General features: G+C 39.3%; 2 protein-coding genes across 3 annotated transcripts; both read left to right on the top strand.

The window, feature by feature from the left end:
- Positions 1-279: 279 nt before the first annotated feature.
- On the top strand, positions 280-6,870 carry mbd1b (methyl-CpG binding domain protein 1b). 2 transcript variants are annotated; one of them, XM_077727217.1, is made up of 17 exons: positions 280-443; positions 1,051-1,528; positions 1,691-1,831; positions 2,359-2,494; positions 2,578-2,825; positions 2,955-3,037; positions 3,136-3,176; positions 3,484-3,612; positions 3,697-3,777; positions 4,040-4,060; positions 4,146-4,220; positions 4,487-4,648; positions 4,760-4,909; positions 5,013-5,081; positions 5,164-5,238; positions 5,535-5,624; positions 5,697-6,870. In XM_077727217.1, exons 2-17 carry the CDS (start codon positions 1,176-1,178, stop codon positions 6,165-6,167), a joined length of 2,325 nt encoding a protein of 774 aa, XP_077583343.1. In that variant the 5' UTR covers positions 280-443; positions 1,051-1,175; the 3' UTR covers positions 6,168-6,870. The 2 variants fall into 2 exon arrangements, with proteins under 2 accessions (XP_077583343.1, XP_077583342.1); XM_077727216.1 differs by having other exon boundaries at positions 285-443; positions 4,739-4,909.
- Positions 6,871-7,594: 724 nt separating this feature from the next.
- On the top strand, positions 7,595-21,196 carry ccdc120b (coiled-coil domain containing 120b). Its single transcript, XM_077726975.1, has 11 exons — positions 7,595-7,861; positions 14,035-14,166; positions 14,244-14,345; positions 14,772-14,902; positions 15,846-15,947; positions 16,238-16,358; positions 16,895-16,954; positions 17,178-17,331; positions 17,409-17,510; positions 17,861-18,883; positions 19,367-21,196. The coding sequence occupies exons 3-11, from the start codon at positions 14,294-14,296 to the stop codon at positions 19,461-19,463; spliced, it is 1,842 nt and encodes a 613-aa protein (XP_077583101.1). The 5' UTR covers positions 7,595-7,861; positions 14,035-14,166; positions 14,244-14,293; the 3' UTR covers positions 19,464-21,196.
- Positions 21,197-22,121: the final 925 nt, after the last annotated feature.

Below are 22,121 nucleotides of genomic sequence, written 5' to 3'. Positions count from 1 at the left end.
TGTTACCCTGATGCTAATCAATGGGATGCATGCATGCAGAAAGGTTTAATTAAAAACTGGAAGATTAAAGCGACTCTAGAGATAGTGTCCAGATTTTAGCTCACAGTTTAGCGGAGAGCCATTAGCACCCATCAAAAGAGCCACATGTGGCTCCCGAGCCATAGGTTCCCTATCCCTGATCTAAAGCAAAAGGATTCCCCCACTCGGTTTTCTTTAACTAATTTGATAACGTGTCACATTATCTTGTGTTAAAATGTGCATTTTTTAAACAAATAATTCCATCCTTAGTTTGTTTTAAAGCAAAACCAAAGCAATTGTGAGATTTCTGTGGACGTTTTGTCCCAAAGTGGATCCCGTCCATTATAGAAGCGCAATCCAAGTTTGCTAGCCGTCTTGGAACTATAATAACATCGTGGAATCATGGTGGTGCTGGTGTCAAGAAGGTAAGTAATAATATACTAATTTTTTGTTGACCAATTGAACCGTCGAAACTTCAATGAGTGGTATCATATAACGGTCTATACACTTGATCGGGAATTTCGCAATGTCTTACTGTACTGAGACTATCAAATTAGCTTTAGCTTATTTCTGCTAACGTTAGCAGCCGGGCAGTTGGGGTCCACCCTCGTATAGAAATCTATTACAAAGGTTGAATTTGTGGTGAACTCAGAATAAAGCAATAAACAACAACAATATTACGTCTACCGCTTTGTCAATTGTTTGTTTTAAATCAGTGATACTAGCGTTTTTATGGCCATTCATCGTTCTTAAAACCAAACAGCAATTTATTTGATATTTAAAATATTGGTCGTGTCCTGTCTAACTATCTTATCTTTTTTGTAAACCAGTTTAAAAATAAAATACATTTAATTAAACAATTATACTTATTTAATGGCTAAATCTGCTATTTGTTGACCATCATAAAACACCAAAACAAGAATAGCTGTGGTATTTTGCTACTTAAAAAGGCAAGGCAGTATTATGGCTACTTTATCTGCACTTGATTACTTACAGCCTTTTTTTGTTTTAAACTTTTGATCAATATTGTAGACCATGGGCAAGACTGAATCTTCACATGGTGTGAAAATGTTCTACATCAAATAGGATGCTCCAACATATAGTCAAACCTGGCCATTGTTTGAAAACAGCCTCCAGAGTTTTAAAGTGTTGCACCAATGGATGTGGAACTCCTGCTCACTCCCGGGAACAACAAGGAAGCCCTGCATCTACAGACTCTTAGGTACGAGCTAAAAAATGATGTAGGTCAAAGTACAGGGAAGAACAGCCAAGCACAAGATGCATTTATTCATGGCAAAAGAGAAAAGCCCATTCCAGATAATGTCAGAGAAGCACAAGAAGAGGAGAATCACTTAAAGGAGGAAAAGCCACTGGTTGACTGTCCCCCCACTGATTGGTTGGAGCCTCTTGAAGATGACGATCAGTGTGACGATGATGAAAGCCTAGCTGGAGGAAGCGAATGGACTCCTTTCGGAGCAGGCAATGAACATATTTTAAAAAGAGTAAACAAGTAAGACAATCTCTGTTATCAGTTATTTTCCATTTCAATTTGGCAGCAATGTTATTATTAGCTTTTAAATTATTTGTTGTTTGTATTTAAATTATGGCATTACATTTGTGATATATTGTTTGTGGCTGTTGTTGTTTTTTTATTTATTTTTATTTACTTTAGTGTTAACCGAAAACGACGCAAGCGTACACATCCCGACGAGGGGTGGTTTGACTTCCCCGAACTTGGAGTAGGGTGGAAGCGGAAAGAGGTTATTCGCCAGTCTGGTTCTAGTGTTGGTCAAATGGATGTCTATTACCTCAGGTATTTTTCCTTTTGGAATGTTTGGTGGTGGGGTGGGGCGGGGTTAGGTGGTCTCATTGTTTACATATGGTGTGTATTGAACATCACCTAAATGGAAGTTGATGGATAATAGGTCTGTATTGTATTTAACAATGGACCAGCCTTTGATAAGTAAGACTTTAAACTGAACAATAGGTCTTGAATAATTAAATAAGTCATTTTTAATAAGATTTATTCAATGGGTTCAGAATATAAAAATGGAACAAATGGTTTAGTATTTTGTCTTTCCTGCAAATATAGAATAACTGACTTGTTATTATTATTATTAATTATTATTATTATTGTGATTTGCATAGGCAATAATGTTTTGTGCACTTATACTGAGTTTGATGGTATAAGAAGAAACGCTCAAATTAGACAATCAGTTGTGTGTTACTCAGGGTTACTAGTATTTTTTTCTCTATTTAAGTGTTTGTAATGGAATAAATAGGCAATGAGTGCTTAAAAGTTGAAGACTGGATTTGTGGTTTTTTTTTTTCAATTTTCAGTCCTGATGGTTATCGAGTGAGAAGCAGAGTAGAGCTGATGACCATGTTCGTTGGAGTGCGTGACATATCAAAATTTGACTACAAAGCAGGGAAATTCCACAATGAGCAAGTGCGAAGACATCGAGGCGGAAGGAAGGTATTCATTTTCTGAAATATGTATGTCGAAAATGCCTTTGCATTTCTTTTTAGTTCTTCACCTAACTATTTCTGAACCCTCAGAGGAAAACTCGGGAACGCTCCTCCTCCGAATCCAGTTGGATGGAGAGGGGCGAGGGTGCCGACACTCCGGACTCAGGCCCCAAGAGTGGTAGCAGCAATTGGGCCAAAGCCTTCCTCTCAAAGGAGCCATCTTACCAACAGCCTCTCAGCAAAGGCGTAGTACCCAGCATAAAAATTAAACTTTGCGTGCCGTCAAACAAACAGCACCTCTCTATAAAAGGACAACCGGGCCCACAAGATAAAACATTGTGAGTTCAGTGGCTAAATTCTTTTTTGCACAAACCCCTGTTGAGACATTGTTAGATGTTAAGTTTTAGCAGTAGTTAATGGAACTAAATAAATACAGATGAAGGTAAAATACTTTTAATTCTCAACAGATTGTGTTCCAAATGTGGAATGTCTTTCATCGGCACGTGGTACGACAGACAAAGAAAGAGACCCAGCTGTCCTTCATGTTGGGGTATGTCAGCTGTGGTGGAGAAAAAGATGATGATAATTTGTTGCAGGCCTGGATCGTCTTTTTTAAAATTGTTTTTTAATTATTGTTTTAATCCACAGCTTCAAAGGCAAATGAACACCCACTGATTCGTTTACGGAAGGTAATATAGTGTCCTTTACCTTTTTTATGATGAGATATTTTAGGATTTGTTAGGCTTTGGGTGACTCGTAATTCTTTGAATAAAAATGTTGGAATGTTTTCTATTGTGGCTTCATTATTAAAATAGCTTGTGTTGAATTTAGTATTCTGTTTGACATTTGTTTCAAAAGAAACATGCACACTATTGCTTAAGAGAAATCTGTTTTTCGTGACAAAATGGGAGCGTATTGATGAGATGATAAAACATAAGATAATAGTCCTAATTCTCATCATCTACTTTAATAATCTATTGTTCATTCCCACTGTAGTGGATTCCATGTGGTCAGTGTATAGGATGTCACATGACGGTGGACTGTGGCCAGTGCAACAACTGCAAGCATGCTGAAAGCCGAAAACGCATCTGCCGAATGCGCAAATGTATCTGTCCAATTCGCAAAGTAAGTAAAAGTGTGCACAGCTATTTTTTACCATGTAACTTCTCGCTGGTTGCCATTTTTTTTTCCAATCATCTTTCCCTTCAGAATTCTGAAACAGAAAGTCTCGTACCAAAGATGCCAGACAGCGACATTTGTGAATTATTGGATGACAACATCAGTTTGCAGGTGACTATTGATAAGTACATATACCTGTTAAATAATAATAATAGGTAATTGCTATGCTTTTTATTTTACTGATAATCTTGATTATTTTATTTTATTACTTTAAAAAAAGTATGAATATTGCAAGATAGATAGATTTTTAGTCTTTAGCAAAAATAAAGGAGCCAGCCTTTCACTGCTACCATTTGTTAGTGTGATATTAATTCTAATTTATGGTTTTGGAGGAAATATATTCAGATGAATGCATTGTGTTTATATTTTGTAGGAGGAACCAACAGACTCTCAGGTAAAATGTCAAATTTTAGAGAATATCATTCACGGGGTAGGGATTATCATCTGTATTTCGTTCATTCTTTTTGTCATTTCTGCAGCCGGTGGATGTGAAAGGCAACGAAACGGATAACTTTGACGACGACGATGACTACTCAACCGATGATGATGATGATGTGAGTCTTGATCTTAATCTGCACTTTTATTATCTCCCGCTAGGTGTCGCCAACAGCGAATATGCTTGGTTTATTATTTAAAAAAAAGAATGCATACTTTTTCTGCTCCTTTTGTCTAGTGGTTGTGAGTTTTCAGTAATGTGGTGCTTTTTGGCCGTTGCCAATTAAGCACTTAGGTCGACCTAATGAACTATAAAAGCATACTGTTCTTAAAACCTAGCTTGATGCCTCTTGTGAGCTAAATGTACACCAACATGTGTTTTCAGTGGCACAAGAAACGTAAGCGACGGGCCTGCGGCGAATGTAACGCGTGTCTCTGCAGGAAGGACTGCGGCACATGTGACTTTTGTGTCGACAAACCCAAGTTTGGCGGCAGCAATAAAAAGAGGCAAAAGTGTCGCCTCCGACAGTGCCAGAGACAGGCCATGGTCAGTACGTTGTTGGCGGGCACGCTACAACCGGGCTGTGATTGTGCACCGTACTGACGGGTCACAGTTGCATTGCTCTGTTCTTTTCAGAGACACTTACTCCCCTTCCAGATGTCTCTTGCCGATTATCGCTCGGACGATCCATCGCTACCAGGCAGGCCCAGACCTCATTACACGTACAGCCGGAAGTCCAATTTAAAGAGGGGAAAACTGCCATCGGATTGCTGGGACTTTAGCGAAGAGGACGATGACTTCCAAGACGTTAGTTGTTTTCATTTTGACCCATTTCTGACTTTTGTTTCTTGTACAAAAGTGTGTTGTATCGGAAAAAACGCCAAAACCTTGTCTGCTTTTCTCCTTTAAGATGAATTGGAGCTTAGAACCTTCCAGCAGTAACACGCATGACATAAACACGATGGATGTAACCAAACAGGTGGGCTCATTGCCAGATTATTCATATTTTGGATGCCACAGATAGACAACCTAATAAAATGTGTAACCATTTATCTCCTCAGTTAAATCGTTCCATTTTGGAAGATCAAGAATTGGCGAAAAGACACGATAAAACAAATAAAAGGAGAATTTCACAAGTAAGTGTTTTTTTTTTTCTTCTACCTCATAATTTAATAATATCAACGTTTTACTGGAGTTTTTGGTCAGCAGATGCAAAAGTTTTCAACACAATTATAGTAAAAAAGACAAGAATCCTGTACAAAAGTTGTTATACGCCGTACACAATTTGAAATGATAAAAAAACCTAGAAAATATGGAGAAAAACTTATTCGTAAATGTGTATTCGTAAAGGCTTCATTTGCCAGGCTCCTATGTTAAATTCAACTTTGCTTGACAGCTATAACAACAATTTAAAAAAAACGTATATTTGCAGAATCGGTTAAATAAAAGGGAAGAAGAGGAGTCTCACCTTGAGTCAGATTTTCCAGAGCAACTTGAAGAGGAGAATAATGAGTTGCCCATGGTAAATGTTCAATTTCAAAACAATCTGTCATTCTGGTTCAGCTTTTATATTGAACCTATTTCACCTCTTTAGATAACACAAATCTTCAGCTTGGCTGACAACCCGGTCGAAGCAGTGGATGATGTGGATAGCCAACTTTTGAAACTCCTCAATTCCTTGCGCACCACCTCCCTACCGATCCTCTGGTACGCCGTTATGGCGAAGGGCCCCCAGATTCAGCTAGTCCAGTGCTCCAAACAATCCAGTATGTCCGACACCATCGTACTGATCGACCCGGGCCTCGTATATTACGTCACCGTTCAAAAGCAACCGCTTTTACCGACCCACTCGCTCTACCGTAAATTCCCGCACAAAATGACCTCTGTGACCGAAGTGGTCAGTCTGCTTTTGGGGCTGGAGAAATATACCATATGCCAGGGGCTGCCACCCAAGGGTCCACTCTATAGCCATGTGCCCATTACATTGGAGCGGGCCGCCACGTGCGAGTTCTTGGTGAAGAAGAACAACGACATGTGTTTTAATTGCAAATTACTTGGTGAATGATTAGAATGAACAGGAAGAAAAGTGGGACCAATGCTTTTTTACGCATTTTTTTCCTCTCGCTGGAATAGTAAGAATGATCCGCCACCAAAAGCATTCCAAGGACATTAGAGGCATTTTTTCAGCATTTTTTCAGCATTTTTTTTAGCATTTTTGTCTTGTTCAAATTTGAAACTCAATCATCATGATCGATCTCTATCACACTCCTGACGGGTTTTCCATGTCACTGATTGCTCTTCTTCCAAAGGCCTGCTTATATGTTTGTCCTTCATTTGACAATAACCCCTTCTCTCTTGGGGGGTGTTTTTTGATACATCAATTTGTTACGAGTAGATTTTTACTGCAAGAATATTACTATTAAAATGGATGATTTCTTCTTCTTAGCTCATTCAAGTATCAGTTCAAGTCATATTTGTCAAATCACTATAACAAATGCAAAGCAAGGCAGGAGCAGTATTGTCAAAAAATAGATTCTACATTGAATTTTGTCACAGGGAAATTATGAAAATTATTTTGAGACTTGTGCGGGTATCAACTGAGCATGTGGAGTGCTAACTATGTAATTGACATGGAACTTTGAGACTGAATTCACTATATTGTTTCTATTACGCTTGTATCTTCACACGTGCAGTAAGTTGAATATTGTATATAATTTATTTGTACGTAATACCAAAAATAGACAGAAAAAATAAAATACTGTACATTATACTGTCCAAGGTTACTCATTATGCACTTCAAAACTATCTACTTTAAAGGACAAAAGATACATAATTTACCTTAATATCCACTTTTTGTGATATATATATATATATATATATTTTATATATTATTTTCTATGTGAATTATCCACTTGAGCCGGACCAAAGTCGGCTTGAGAGTCAATGGTTGCTGTGAAGGTCAACAGCGCCACCGTGCGACTATATATATATATATATATATATATATATATATATATATATATATATATATATATATATATATATATATATATATATATATATATATATATATATATATATATATATATATATGTAGTATATATATATATATATATATATATATATATGTAGTATATATATATGTAGTATATAAATATGTAGTATATATATATATATATATATATATATATATATATATATATATATATATATATATATATATATATATATATATATATATATATATATATATATATATATATATATATATATATATATATATATATATATATATATATATATATATATATATATATATATATATATATATATATATATATATAATCTGACACTTTTACTCATAATAAAAAAGTATATATATATACAATTAATTAATATAGTATATACCTATGTATATATCTTTTTTATGAGTAAAAGTGTCAGATTTCTCTTCTGTGTCGGGGTGGGCGCTGCATGTGGGCGGGGCTTCGCGCTCTGCTTTCCCGAGGTAGCTCCAGTCAATTTGGCTCAGCCGGGATGCGAACCGCTCCGTGTTCGATTCCGTCCGCTCGTCAACTGCTCGCATCATTTCAAATTTGGGCTGCCATGAACGAAGGGGTTAGTAGGCCACGTGTTCTGTTTTTGTAGAAGATCCGTCGCACCGTGGATGGAAGAGGCTTTCGTGTCACCTAGCAAAACCATTCTTGTTTCCGGCTTGAGGACCACGGAGACCTCTGAGGACATCGGTCATGCTCTCCGGTAAGAAGGGCTTCTTCTCCTAAGTGGATCACTTATCTAACCAGCGTGTTTGAGATCAAAATTAAAGGCGTTATCTGTAACATCCAGAGGGGAAGTATATAATATACAACGTTTTTTTTTTAAATAGCGTGAATGATAGTGTTCTGCGGCTATGCAGATGCTTGTCTCACTCGCCCGATACACCACTTTAGCAGCAACGTGATGCACATTACAATAAAATGAACGTTTGGCTAATGTCATATCTTGCTAACACATGGTCACTATGACTGTCTTTGCAGCAACACATGTCACGAATTAAAGCGTGCGGCATCACACGAGAAATAGACGCGTCACGCCGAATTGTTATGACGCGAAATACAGACGTTTCTGCCAATGGACTCCATAGATGTTCATGCCTGCCTTCTATAAATAATGTTTTCCCATGCAGCAGGTTGTAGGCCTATCATTAACAGATTCCTCAACAAGGGATGTCTGTCGGGTTTTGGAAAAAAAATGTGAGGGTCAGCCAATGCCTGCAGGGGATTCTCTGGTGGTGTCCCTTTTGCTGTGTTTGCAAAACAGCCCCCCTCGAAAGTAATCTTCTTCTCATCTCTCATCTCATTTTCTGAACTGCTTTATCCCCATTATGGTCACATGGGGTGCTGGAGCCTATCCCAGCTAACTAAGTGTTCAATCAGTCTACATGAATGTTTTTGGAATGTGGGGGGAAACTAGATTACCCAGAGGAAACCCATGTAGGCCCGGGTTTGAACATGCAAACTCCACACTGATGGTCCAACCTGGATTTGAACCCAGGACCCCATAGCTGTGAGGCTAAAGCGCTAACCACCCGTGTCACCAGGCCGCGTAATCAGCTTTGTTGTTGAATTTATCTAATGGCCCCCATGACACACCTTTCCCAAAGAGACTTACTAGTTTGTTTGATTTAGTGTTATTTTTCCTGATGTCTTTAACACATGCTGCCATGTTTGTGTCTAGTGCAGGGGTGGGTGCAGGTTTTCATTTCAACCCATAAAGAGGACACATTTTCACTAATCTGGTGTCTTATGAATGCAATCAGGTGTTTCTTGTTTTCTGCAGAAATCTCATTGGTTAACATTTCTTTGCTGGATCGGTTACAACAAAAACCTGCACCCACAGCGGGCCTCGAGGACCAGTTTGCCCACCCCTGGTCGTGTCTCATCTCATGTCCATTTTGCTTATAACACTTACAACACTTCTTCCCTCAATCATCACAACTTCACTTATCGCAAATGCACTTTGCGAAATGTTTTCGACCCTAGTGAAACTCTTTCGCGGAACCCACTCTTGCTACTAGTACTCGACACTGAAGAAAAAAAAGATTATAATAAACTTAGTGATTTTTCGATTATTGCGACCATGTCTAGTCTACATTCACCGCAATATTCAAGGGATTACTGTGTATGTTGCTATCAAACATCAAGGTGAGTGGATGTTGACCCAGATCATGTTACATTTTCATAACACAGGTTCAGTCAAGGTGACTTTACGCTTGGCTAAAAATCATTTTAGCAGCTGTTTCTGGATGTAGTAGTCAGACACTTTTTTGTTGCAAGCATTGATTCCAAACAGAAGATTAAAAAAAAGCAAAAATTTGAAACTTAGAGTCAAAGAGCCGCATCCCGGCCCAAAACAGGCAGACACAGACACATAAAAACATGCAATTAAAAGGATATTATTCACCATAACACTTTCTTCCCTTTAATCATTATTATTTTTTTAATGTACCCTGATGAATCAGATTGTTTTAAGATAGAATAATATAAGAGAACATTAAATGAGGCAAACAGCCACAGTATATACAAAATATAAGAAGCATAGAGCCGCATGCAGCTTGAGAGCCTATACAAATGCAAAGGGTGTATTTGTTCACTCTTTTTTTCTAGACAAAGTGGCGTGAAAAAGACTTGAATGCTAATCTGAACTACAGACACATTAAAACAGAAAGCTAAACTATACACGGATTTTTCTAGGTGTTATAGAGCACTTGAAAAATGTGTCAGAATAATCCTCTCCAATGTTTGAGCCACATTCCTTTCTTTATTACCCCAGCACCTTGGCTTAGCAGAATCTAGGTGGATATCAAGATTTTTCTGGGGTAGAAAAAAGATGAGTGTCAAAGCCAAAGATGAGATGGAGCCTGCATATCAGGATTGTTCATTCAATGCCAAGCATTCTTGTTTATGCTTATAGATTGCTCAATAAAACAATGAAATGTTCAAAAGTTGGTATGTGCTAGAGTGCCCAGTATCCTGTACATAGACTTGAAGAACATTCTTCTCCAAAACGAGTGTGCTTTGAGAGATGAAATACTTGATGTCCTGGGGAAAGAAACCAATTTTTAGTCTTTCTATATTTGCCCTGAGCAATTTTCATTGTTTCCCTAAAGGCAGCAGCAGTCTGTTTCTGGGATGGCTGAGGGCTCCGTGGAGATACTCATGGATCTTGACATTGCAGGATTTTATCTTTTTTTATAGCTGTCCTGATCATTTGCAAGGGTATTTTGATGCTTGATTCAGTTGGTTGTAAGACTCATACTGACGATTCTCCAACAGTTTATGAGTGGCCTCAGGGATTTTTGCACTATTGTCTGGAACTGCTCTGACTAAGATAGGACTTGGTAGATGTTAATTTGAGCATAAATGGAGATTTTACACTTTCTATACCTTGCCTTTATTCATGATGAAAAGAGGGGAAAAAACATCTGCTGCTCTTGGGGAAATCCTCTCTGATTCCCTTTTATTGAATGCTTTGATGCAGGCTTAAAGAGTTCAGCAAGGTACACTGATGTTGTTAAACATGATGATGTTTAGATTTTAGTGATGTTTCAGCTTAACCTTCCAGAAAATGTAAAAGTTCATTTTCTAAATTGGAGTATTAGGCTGTCATTGTATACTTTTAATGCCTGCCAGACCACATTAGTAGGCGGGTGCTTCTTGTTAATTTAAATTGCTGACCGGCATGACTGTGCAGGCCGAAGTCACATGTCTTCTGCTTATCAAATAAAGGAGGCCTGTTGGGGTGGATGTGAGTTCACGGTTGCGACGTTATCGTCATTTGTCACATCTGCAGACTGAAACAGTCGGACGAGAAGGAGGCGCTTCCTCTCGTCTTAGCTGTGAGTTTAACCCTTGTCTGTTTTTAGTACTATGTGTATGTTCACAACAGTAGCAGCTGTGTCAACATGACAACTTGTCTGGGCTCACCTGTAAACAGTGAGTGTGAGATGATGTCTCAGCTGTTGTTTTACACGTCATCTGCTTTAACGTCTCTTTGTTGGTAGGAGTAACAATTAACTGCCAAACGTGACGCGGGTTCCGCTCCAATTACCGTTTGTTATTCGGGTATGACGTGTGACATTTTGTACCAAAAAACTGAAGTAAAGTTCGGGTGCGCATTATACACGAATCCCGGTGAAACACGGCAGTTAGAGTGGTAGACGTGCAACCCGTCTTTAAACTCAAAAAGAATGGAATCACTTGTTTGGTGAGCCTGATAATGATGATGAATGCGTTGTGCGTTATACAGTTGTGCGGGTTATACTGGAATAAATATGGTATAATGGTTTGCGGTCTTGCACGGACATCAAGATGTCCCTATGATGAACACTGTTTTGACAATAGCAGAAGGCTGTTCATGTTCCTTCATTTTGTATTGTTCATTCATCCAGAAAAACACAGAGTTCAAATGTCACCGATGTAGAACAAGAGCCCCTGATTCACAATCTCTTTGGTAGTTTTGACGGGGTTGAGGTCAAAACCCACATTCTTCCACATCAAACTCATTCCTTCACACTGTTCAAAACCCTGGGATGACACAAAAAAGGGGACCAAAAATCTAGTCAGTATTTCTGGATTCACAATTTAAATTGATTACTAATAGCGTATCACACAGAATACGGGATGTATAAAGTTATCCAATCCAATCCAATAATTGTCGATGAGATCTTTTTTCCCCCGTTCTTCAGATTCCTTTTGAAAATATACTTTGATTGTGTCAAGGGAGAAATCGAGATGTTCACATGAAATATTGAAGGAGACCATCTTCCATCGTGAAAGTTGTCAGATTTAGAGCTATGTTTGGAGGCCTCCGTGCTTAGCTCGGCAGACCTGAATGTTAAACTCCTTGTTGATTTGCATTCGTGTGATGCGAGCTGCAAAGAGGAAGCTCACTTGCGTCGCACAGCTCATGTTTTAACCAACGTAGCATTCCCCCCTACACAACCCTCTATTGCACCTCCATTCCTTCACTCCAGTCCACGCAAAACCAAACACGTGTTCGGTAATCGCCTCACATTCATATCTCCAGTGTTCATATCTTTCTCGATCCTCCCTTTGATGCAGCTCCCAGTTTATCTGATCCCCCCCCTCCTAGTACTCCTGCAGGCTGTTCCATTGGAATGCGATGAAGTCCCATGTTGTTATACCTGTATCTCGGTATACATCTGCGGACCAGATGTTCGAACATTTTGTCCTGCACTTCCACTGTTTATCTTCAGGTGTGTTTGTCGGAAGGTAGCTATTCGATAGATGTACTTTTTCCGCAGTTTGGGAGACACTTTTAATACAATTTGACGGGGCACATCTGTGTGTGTCATGGTATTTCAGTGGTTCTCTTCTAATCCTTTCCTTCTTTGATGAAACACGTGATTAAAACGTGTCCTTTTGCTAAGTGTGCACTGGTCATTACAACGCATTAGTTATTTTACAACCATTTGTCCTCCAAGGACAAACGCTATTTCCATGCGGGTGATTTCTTAGCAATCAGGGCTTAATTTGTGAAAAAGCTGTGATTTCTGATAAGGTTGAGCCTTACTCACATTTTTGGTTGTCACAAGAATACAATGGTAAATTTTGGTCTACACATATGATGTGAAAAGATTCTTCTTTGTTTTTACACTCATCAGGTCCTGATTAGCCTAAATATCAGAGAGAAATTAAAAATGCATGCCTTGCAAGAGTTTGGGTCTCAACCGGTTAACTATAAATATTATTCCGTCATGTTGTGTTTAACGTTCTATATTGCAAGAATAGCTCAAATCTGACCTCATGTGAGGCAACATGTCTGTCAATAAGAGGTCTAGTATGTTGTTGCTTTTCACATGTAGAAGACAAGAACAAACAACAGTTACTAGTTCAGTACCAAGAGAGAAGCCAGTGTAAACTCAGAGGAAGTATTTCAACTATTTGCTCACACAAAGCCTGCTTCAATCATTGTTGTTTTCAGACATAAAAACAGAACATTACATCTTCTTACTTAACCCAAAAAGCTGGTTTTGCATCCAGTGAGCTTGACAGACAAATGTTGTTTCTCCTTTTAAAAACGGGAGGCTGGCAGAAGCAACCTTTTGAGGAGGTTGTTTTTAGTTCAGCTTGAAGGATAGCCATCCAGATCCGCAGGCTAAATAGAGTCGTGTAATTATTTAGTCGATTGGCCAACAGACAGCAAGGTGCTTGTTTGTGGTCATGATTTGTGAGCACTGTCGACCGAGAGGATTTGGGTAAGAAAGCTCCCAGACTATTTTTGGATGAGGCTTTGATGGTAATAAGCCTCTGCTATTTGAAGAAATGAAAACTCCAGACAATCATTTGTCTCTTGTTAAGCATAATTTCAATGAAAATGTCAATTTCTTTCTTTTTTTATTTTTAAAGGTAGCTTTATGTGATTTAAACATCCATGCATTTGGTAATCTGTAATTGTAGCATACACCCTCAATTCTTTGAACACTGGAGGCATTTACTATTTTTGCGCACTCAATTGGATTTGTCGGAATGCATTATTAATATTACTTCTCCTGTTTCACCTCCGCTTTGCAAATTAATAGGTTGTTAATTAATTCACGAGGTAATTTTAGACTCTTCACAGTTTTCCTGGAGGCTAAAAAAAACTTTTAAAACTTCAAAATTATTATTGCTTTAGCATATAACAGAGGCACTTGGTTGTTTTTTAAAAGACATTTTGAACAAGCCACCACGATTCATTAGTATTAAAATCTAGAACTTTTTTTGGCGACATTTGTGTGATATTTTAATTTAAGTTAGCTTAGGTTAGATTCTGATCAGTATATGTTTGTATTGGGCGACAAATTAGTCATTGTTGTGGTCGGTCTTGTTTGATACATAATCAAAAATGATATTTTATTTCTTCTCAAGGATTCTTTAACAAGCTCCAAAGCCAAATTGCAATCTCCTGACGCTACATCTGAACGAGGGGACACCAAAAGTCACTCCCCTGCTGATCACTGACCTAACACCTCAAGAAAAGCACATGGCTGACTCAACAAGGTCAGTGGGCGAAAAAAAAAGTGCACATCTGGACGTCAGCTGCTTTTACAATTAAAAGCCCGTTTTCTTTTCATTAGCTGAAGGTGTGGCTGGGAGCGTGAATTGTCAAGACCCACAATTAAATCACATGGAGGTCAAAGGCCATCTGATTACATCCATGGGTTTGGTGGGAGCTCCAGGTGAGTAATGACTTGGAAAGAGTCCCCCAGACTCTGTCGTAAATACTCACACCTTCGTGTCTTGACAAGCCTACAATGGCCTGGAGGAATTTTCACCATGTTTTTTTCCCCACCCGTCCGTCCAACTGAATGAAAACAAAAGTGTTTGTGTCTGTGGAATGATGATGACCAAGTGGAACTCCATCTGCATGTGTGAAACCTTTTGTTCACACTCTGACACCACAGCTGTCAGATAATCTTATCACCACTGTGTGTGTATGCACTGTCTGCGACTTGGAACAGACACCTCTAATATACACCTTTTGTGAAAGAGTGCAAATCAACACCTCAGCCTGACGCAGTACCTTGTTTGGGATTTAAACAAAGAAAAATAAGTCACTTCTAATTGCAACATTCTCACTTGCCTGTGCGTCATGTGTTGCGTAGATGTTCAAGTGTGCCACGATAGCAAGCTGCAGGCAGAGCGGGTTGCAGTCCTGCAAGAGAGGAAGCAGGCCCTGGAGGCTCTTCTTAACACCCGCATAGAAGAGCTCAAACTTGTTTGTTTTCAAGAAGCAGTGAGTACCCGTTATGTCCAGATCTGAACCACTCATTGCTCTGCAACTACAATCATATTATATGTATGACCATTTTGGTTCACTGTTTTTCAACTTAGAATATGAGGTAGATGGTTACAGAAAAAGTGCCCTGAACAGGTAAAATGTAGTCAATTGCAAAAATATTGACACCTTTAAAAGATAAATAGAATATTTTACTCTGTTTAGTATATATGATATTTTTAATACACTCAATTTAGGATATAGGTGCAAAAATATGTGCCCCAGTAAAGGATTTTCAGAACCTAAAAGTATAGAAAACATACAAAAAGAGTGTGGTTATGTTGTCCTGTTCCCCCTTAACATGCCGGCGTTAATAACAAATAATCTTGAATTATGGAAATGTGCACTGAGCTAATGTGTCGTGACAACCGTGTTTGTCTTGTAAAGTGCAGATACCAATTTTCCTCTGATAGCGGTCATCATATACAGTATATAATGATAACAGCTGTCCAGCCTATTGTTTTGGTTGTTGATGGATCTTTAGTCCCTTGTGTAGGTACAAGATAAACAATAACACACTACACACACGTAGCACTATTTTAGACAGTGTCGTGATCGCAATTTTGTTCGTCTAACAGCCAGGCTTTAAGATGATTGGTTCAGAAACGGGAGTTCATGTATTTACAGCAATTTGACACATCCATGTGCTTTTTTGTGAGTTCACTAATTTTAGATTCTGTCGTGTTGCTGGTATTGCTAATTAGAAGTTTCTGCACTGTTCACGCTTGGCTCCATAGATGTAATTTATAGCTAAAGCATTAGTTCTGCCATAACTGTTCAGAGCATTTAAAGGATAGTTTTATAGCAACTTAAAGTAATCTCTTAAGTGCTGTCCTTTTATAAAATCTTGGGACCTTCTAGGCCTGTGAGGGGGATTTCAGCTAATTGATTTCCTCTGCAGGAACTGACTGGGAAATTGCCTCAAGCTTTCCCCCTAGAGACGGGTGAGAAACCCCCAGCAGTGCAGCGCAAAGTTGGCATGCCTCCCGGCTGCAGGACAGAAGTAAGTAACCCCCTCGAAATATTCATTGTGTGGTAGCAACGTTGACATTTAGACCAAGGGTTTCCAAACCGCTCCTTGAGGGCCATTGTGGGTGCAGGTTTTTGTTCCAACTGATCCAGCTCAGACATTTTGACCAATCAAATTTCTGCAGAAAACAATAAGCACCTGATTGCACTTGTAGGACATCTGATTGGTGAAAAATGGTGTCCTCTTTCTTGGTTGGAATGAAAACCTACACCCACTTGAAGACCACTGGATTAGACTGTGGTGTAACATATGTTTGGTGACAGGATGAAGTTGCCCAAAGAAAGCAGATGAAAGCAATCTTTACTGGAACCCTGTGCAGACACACCGATTCAGAAAGAAACTTCCCAAACAACAAAAGGACAGTTCATCGAGGCTGCCACACAGGTAGTGACACCGCTACTTAAAGTCTAGAAATTGAAAGTCATGAAAGTCTAGGGAATTTGTGATTTGCTTGCTTAAATTCCATGGGCAACTCTCAAGTCGTTTCCAGTACTCCCTCGAATATAAATATAAATGTCACGTGATATGGGTCAACATCCACTCCCCTTGATGTTTGATAGAAATATACATTAATCCCTCGAATATTGCGGTAAATTTAGACCATACACGTGGCCGCGATAATCAAAAAATCGTGAATTTGGATCACCCCTATTATAACTACTGTTTTTAATTTTTAAATTATTTCAAGTGCTGACTCCTAGTAGCAAGCGGAAGACGTTTGTGAACTTTAATGTGGATTTTCAAATATTTATGAACTTGGAAACAAATTTTAATAATTAATAGCTGAAAGAAATCCCAAAGAAGTGACTTTGTGACAATTGAGGGAATACTGTACAGGAATTGTTTTCTATCTTTTTAAAGTTCAATTTATACTTGCATGAATAGGTTTGAAAGAGTTGAAAACTTTTTTTTTCCCCCAGAGGACGGTGTCACGTCAGAGAGCACGAGCTCCATGTCAGATTCAACATCGCACGACAATGGTAATTTTCTAATTCTTCTATAAGTACTTTTCCAGAATATGAGTCGCACAAGCCAAATAAGGCACAATGAAAAGGAAGAAAAACAAGGCACTTTTTTTAGGGAGGCATTTATTTGATCAGTTATATGTATTTTCATGAACTTAAACATAACAGGTTAAAGGTTTAATGACAAAATATGTATATATTTTGACCTGATAGCATTATTTCTTGTTTCCCTGCCTAGAATCGTCTCCCAGCGTAGCCCCAGATCAACGTTCTCTGTCCCATTCTCATCTTACTGTAGGCAGCCCTGACCAGAGAATCAGCAGAAAACTCTCCCCTGTAGAAGTTTACTATGAAATGAGAACACGTCGCAATTCTGTCACAAGTTCTATCAGGTACCTTTGCATAACCGTCTCATACTTTTAATCCATTCTTCACTTTAGAACGCCTATTTTCATTTCATCTTTCACAGTCCAACTCACTCTTTACCAAGAAGTGCATCTCATGTTGAAGGCAGAAGTGTTCCGGCTACACCACTTCTGGCCCGAACTGCACCAATCAGTGTTCATGTGAGGTAACGTTTCCTTTCATATTCATTTGGTAGGACTTAACCACCAGCTGGGGCTTAAACCCTTTTCAGTCTTTAAGGAAGGCTGCAGCCAAGTGCTCATAAATGTAACAATCCACAGTCAAATGATAAGTACTTACATTTAAAAGTCATATTCAGATGTAAATGCAGATTAACAAATGTAAATGTAATAATCTTAGCTGTAGGACTCCCTCCTCATTGTCATTTCTACTAAATGTGTTTGTGTATTCAGCTTTTTCTCAAGAGGTTGAGTACCAGGCAGTACAAAAATTCCCCTTTTAGGGGCCAAAACACTCCACATTGTTTCTTTTTTTAATTCCGCCTCAATATTTTAGGTCTGATGTGTCAGGGATCAACGGATTGAAGCAGTGGTCGGGGAGTCTAGACGTTCCCTACATGATACCGCTGGCCCAGGAAGGCTCGGACCGTAGGAGCTGCCTTTACAACACTAGAGCCAGACGCAGTAACAGCTCAGAGGCGCTGCTGGATCGCTCTAGCCTTCCCGACGATCCGGCTCCCAGAAATGGCATGCACCCCAAAGGGGGGCCCTACAAGAGCTCAGAAACACTGACGGACGGTAAACTTCGACACATCCACCTGTGTAGCCCTGAGAAACACTCCAAAGAATCTGGGGAACAGGCCAAAATGCGATTGTCCATGGGGGGCAGAGGGGCTGGGGTGGGCTACAACGAGCTTTTGATGGACTACATCTGGGGAAAACAGCAAAGAATGCAAGTGCAGCACAACCTCTTCCAATCCACAGGCAGGATCTGGCAGGATTTAGCCTCTCACAGCTCAGCTAGCAGAGGAGTGGCCTCTCACCCTAATGGTTTCTCGCATTCCCAGGTGCACCTCCCGAGCGCCGTTCCCCCTTACAGCCCCATGGTCGGCCGAGGTTCTCAAGCCGACATGCGCAGAGTCAAGGTCACTAGAACCAAATCTTGTGGACCCTTCATCCCATTGCAGCAACATCCCCAAGATAACGTCTTACTTTCCGCGTACGAGTCCCACCTTCCCGCCTCGGGAAGTACTACATCTTCCATTCCCAACCTGCTCCCCTACCAAAGCGAACTCTCTGGCCCCGCTTTCGCTCAAAGACCTCCGCAATTCTCCCTTCCGACCCCTGAGGACTCGACACGTAGTCTCCACAAAGCCCTGGCTCTGGAGGGACTGAGGGACTGGTACTTTCGGAACGCCCTCGGATACCCTCCCAAAAGCCACGAAGCAGGGGTTTCACGTCTGTCGCATCCCCACCCACTGGCATGCCAGGCCCAGTCTGTTCAAGGTGAAGCAAGCAACGTCCACAGACCTCAAATGCCCACGTCAGTCAGCTTCCATGGGCACCCTTTGCACGGCAGGTCAGTCAGTATTGCTATCTTTCCACAACAAGGCTGTGGGTAAACGTCTAATTGCATTACTTTCTCATCATCTACGAACAAACTATATTTAAAAAAATCTTTCAAAAAACAACAACTACTTTAAGCATTCTTTTTGCTCACTTTTTTAAATTTTATTTTTAAATCTGGCTTCAGAGCTCAAAAACTACATTGTCGTAGTGTTTTATACAATATTGCAATTATTTAAGTATTTAGTCAATCACCAATTGTGCAAGTTCTCCTACTTGAAAATATTAGAGAGACCTGTAATTGTCAACATGGATAAACCTCAAACATAAGAGACAGAATGCTAGAAAAACAGAAAATCACACTGTTTAATTTGTAAAGAGTTTATTTCCAAGTAGGATAACTTGTACAATTGATGGTTGACTAATTACTTATTTGCCCCACTGTACATCTTTTATTCTCTTTGTAGAGTTTTGATGCGTGTTGCTTCTCCGACAGGTCAATGGAGCTCTCCCTCTATCAGGAGACTTCTCAAACCCAAGTGCAGGAAGGGGCATCGAAGGAACCTAACAAAGACCCAGGCACCCTTGTTTGAAGCAGACCAACACACTGAAAATGCAAAATCCCAAGCAGTGAGCCTCAGAAATGACCACTTTAGTACAACGTGGCTTAAACAGGGGAAACAAAGCATGGCAACCTCGGCAGAAAAAAAAACGACCAACTAATGACGGAATGTAGCTGTACAATGTGAAAAGCCTTGTTCAGTCCCCATTTAACAAGAATATAGTCCTGCCCTGCTACTTAATAGTATCTCATCTCATTTTATGAACCGCTTTAACCTCATTAGGGTCGCAGGGGGTGCTGGAGTCAATCCCAGCTCTCTCCGGGCCAGCCGATCACAGGCCACAAGGAGATGGACAACCATGCACACTCACATCCATACCTGGGGGCAATTTACAGCGTCCAATCAGCCTACCGTGCATGTTTTTGTAATGTGGGAGAAAACCAGAGTACCTGGAGGAAACCCACGCAGGCCCCGGGAAAACATGCAAGCTCCACACGGATGGACATGAGCTGGATTTGATCCCAGGATCCTAGAACTGTGAGGCCGATGCAGTAACCACTCGCTCCACCGGGCCACCTACTTAATAGTATCTCCATCCATACTAATTCATAATCTCCTCAATCATGACAGAGAAGTCTCCCAAGGTATACTTTTTTACCAAATGAAATTACTATTTTGTATCTTCTGAGATATTAAAAAAAAAGTTTTATTGAAGAGATAATATATTGCTCATTTACCATGCGTGTTATACTTACATGCCAGTGAATGTGTCTGTGGACTATTGGAGAGAGAAAAAAAATCCCTCAATCTTCATCTCCTATTTATTTTATAGCCATTCCTATTTGGTTATATACCATACGTGAAATGGGCCAAGAACTGAAGTTTACCAGAGTAGCAGATGGGAGTGCCTCCATGTTTTTTAGTGGAACAAAACTAAATGTTGGTTAGCTGACTTTAAAGTGCTTTCTCACAGCCTCTATTGCTCATATTAAGCATCTACTGCTTGAATTGAAATGTGCAGTTCAAAACATTCATGATGTCACTAAAATTATGGGTTTTTCTTCCCAAAAATAACATTTTCTTGATTTTGATTTCTGCAGTTGGTGGGATGCTTTAATGTGAGATCAACTGCATTCCAGTAGCACCTGTACTGATTGACAAAAAAATTTGATTTCTTTTCATAGGTTAAAATCGGATGTGGCTGTTCATACGGAGCACTTTATGGACATCTTAAGCCTTAAATTCTCTTTGATTTGTGACCACAAGACATGACGGCAATCTTCAGCCTGAGTGTGTAAATAGATGAAATTGTGCCAAGGGGTTTTAAGGGGATGTTTTATTCCTTTACTAACAACAGTTTTTCCTTTATTAAATTTAAACTAACGAGCCCCCTCCCCTACGTTTTTAAAAGAGGCAGAAGGCACGAAGAGAATAGGGCTGCTTTTGTTGGGAGTGACTGAGTGAGCAGGCCTCACGTTAAATGTCTTCATCAAAAGTTGATCACTGCTGATTTGTATATGCAATGACTTTAGCATTTCAACAAATCACCTCTTGATGTTGTCTGAAAAAAAGAAATTACAGATTATACTACTCAATGACACGTATTTCTTAGTTGTTAATCAAAGTGAAAGCTACAAACATTCTGCAACGTAAACCTCAGAAAATGTGAGTATAGGATGACATTGATATTGGTTTAATGTAAACAAAACCAATCATACTATATATATCTTTTTCATTTATTAGTTACCATGTATGATGTGATGGATGATGGGAATCATTTTGAATGTATTTCTGGTTTGATACTGTATGTTGGTTCATACTATTTCCTACTCTGGTACAAACTGTAGCATCCCTGTGGATTTCAAGTTACAATGTAGTACACAGCGATACAGTTTTCTGAAAAAGACCAAATGTCTGTGCACTGGGAATCAAAATGTATTTTTCTTAGAAACGCTTTGAATTTAGCTCGAAAGCAAAATTTACCTATACTGTATTATATTCCTAAACTTGAAGACTTTGTAGCAATCTACTGTAGCTTGTGCTCATCAGTCAGTGCAGGAATTAATGTGTTATGTAGAACCATTACATTCGGCATATGACTTGCTAATATTCAAGCCTCTTTTATTTTTTTCTTTTTCTAAAGATATATTTAAGATCACTATTCTGCCACCCTTTATTAGCAGGTCTATGATCCCAACCAGGCTTAGTAGCCTTCCCCTTATACTATATGTACATGTGAGTATGAAATTGTGCATTCATTCGACTAAAATAAAATGGAAAAAGAAAGAAGGTTGGTTCATTGAAGTATACTACTGCCTCGTAAATCTGGTTTTGAGACCACCAGGGACATCTTGTGGATGCTATTACTTGTTATTGAAGTTGAATGCTACAGGCATGAAAAACACTAGTGTGTCATTTTTGTTTTACAATTCTAACATCTCAAACAAATCTTTTTTAAGAACAGGTTTGTTATTTCTTTTTGTGTACTTTTACACAATTGTCTTATTGCATGATCCCGTTTGAACATGTTCAGGTCTATCCAATCCTGTGTCCAGTACTATAGTTGACTCACAAATAGTATACTGCAATTTGTAGCAGCAGCCATACTGGGAACACAACATACACGTCAAGTGGTCAGCTATTCTTGGACTGAGTGTTGGCAGGCCCACCAGACAGTGGGACAGAGTA

This window comes from Stigmatopora nigra, chromosome 10 (assembly GCF_051989575.1).
Source record: "Stigmatopora nigra isolate UIUO_SnigA chromosome 10, RoL_Snig_1.1, whole genome shotgun sequence".
Classification (NCBI taxonomy): Eukaryota; Metazoa; Chordata; class Actinopteri; order Syngnathiformes; family Syngnathidae; genus Stigmatopora; species Stigmatopora nigra.
This window is presented reverse-complemented; position numbering and strand designations above follow the sequence as displayed.

What these genes read in the sequence shown, in the direction of transcription:
- ccdc120b (XM_077726975.1), top strand. Translation starts at nt 14,294, where the DNA reads ATGGAGGTCAAAGGCCATCTGATTACATCCATGGGTTTGGTGGGAGCT. An exon ending in TTGTTTGTTTTCAAGAAGCA is followed by an intron (nt 14,903 to 15,845) that starts GTGAGTACCCGT and finishes TTTCCTCTGCAG; the next exon opens with GAACTGACTGGGAAATTGCC. An exon ending in CCAATCAGTGTTCATGTGAG is followed by an intron (nt 17,511 to 17,860) that starts GTAACGTTTCCT and finishes TCAATATTTTAG; the next exon opens with GTCTGATGTGTCAGGGATCA.
- mbd1b (XM_077727216.1), top strand. Translation starts at nt 1,176, where the DNA reads ATGGATGTGGAACTCCTGCTCACTCCCGGGAACAACAAGGAAGCCCTG. An exon ending in CACTGATTCGTTTACGGAAG is followed by an intron (nt 3,177 to 3,483) that starts GTAATATAGTGT and finishes TTCCCACTGTAG; the next exon opens with TGGATTCCATGTGGTCAGTG. An exon ending in ATGACAACATCAGTTTGCAG is followed by an intron (nt 3,778 to 4,039) that starts GTGACTATTGAT and finishes TATATTTTGTAG; the next exon opens with GAGGAACCAACAGACTCTCA.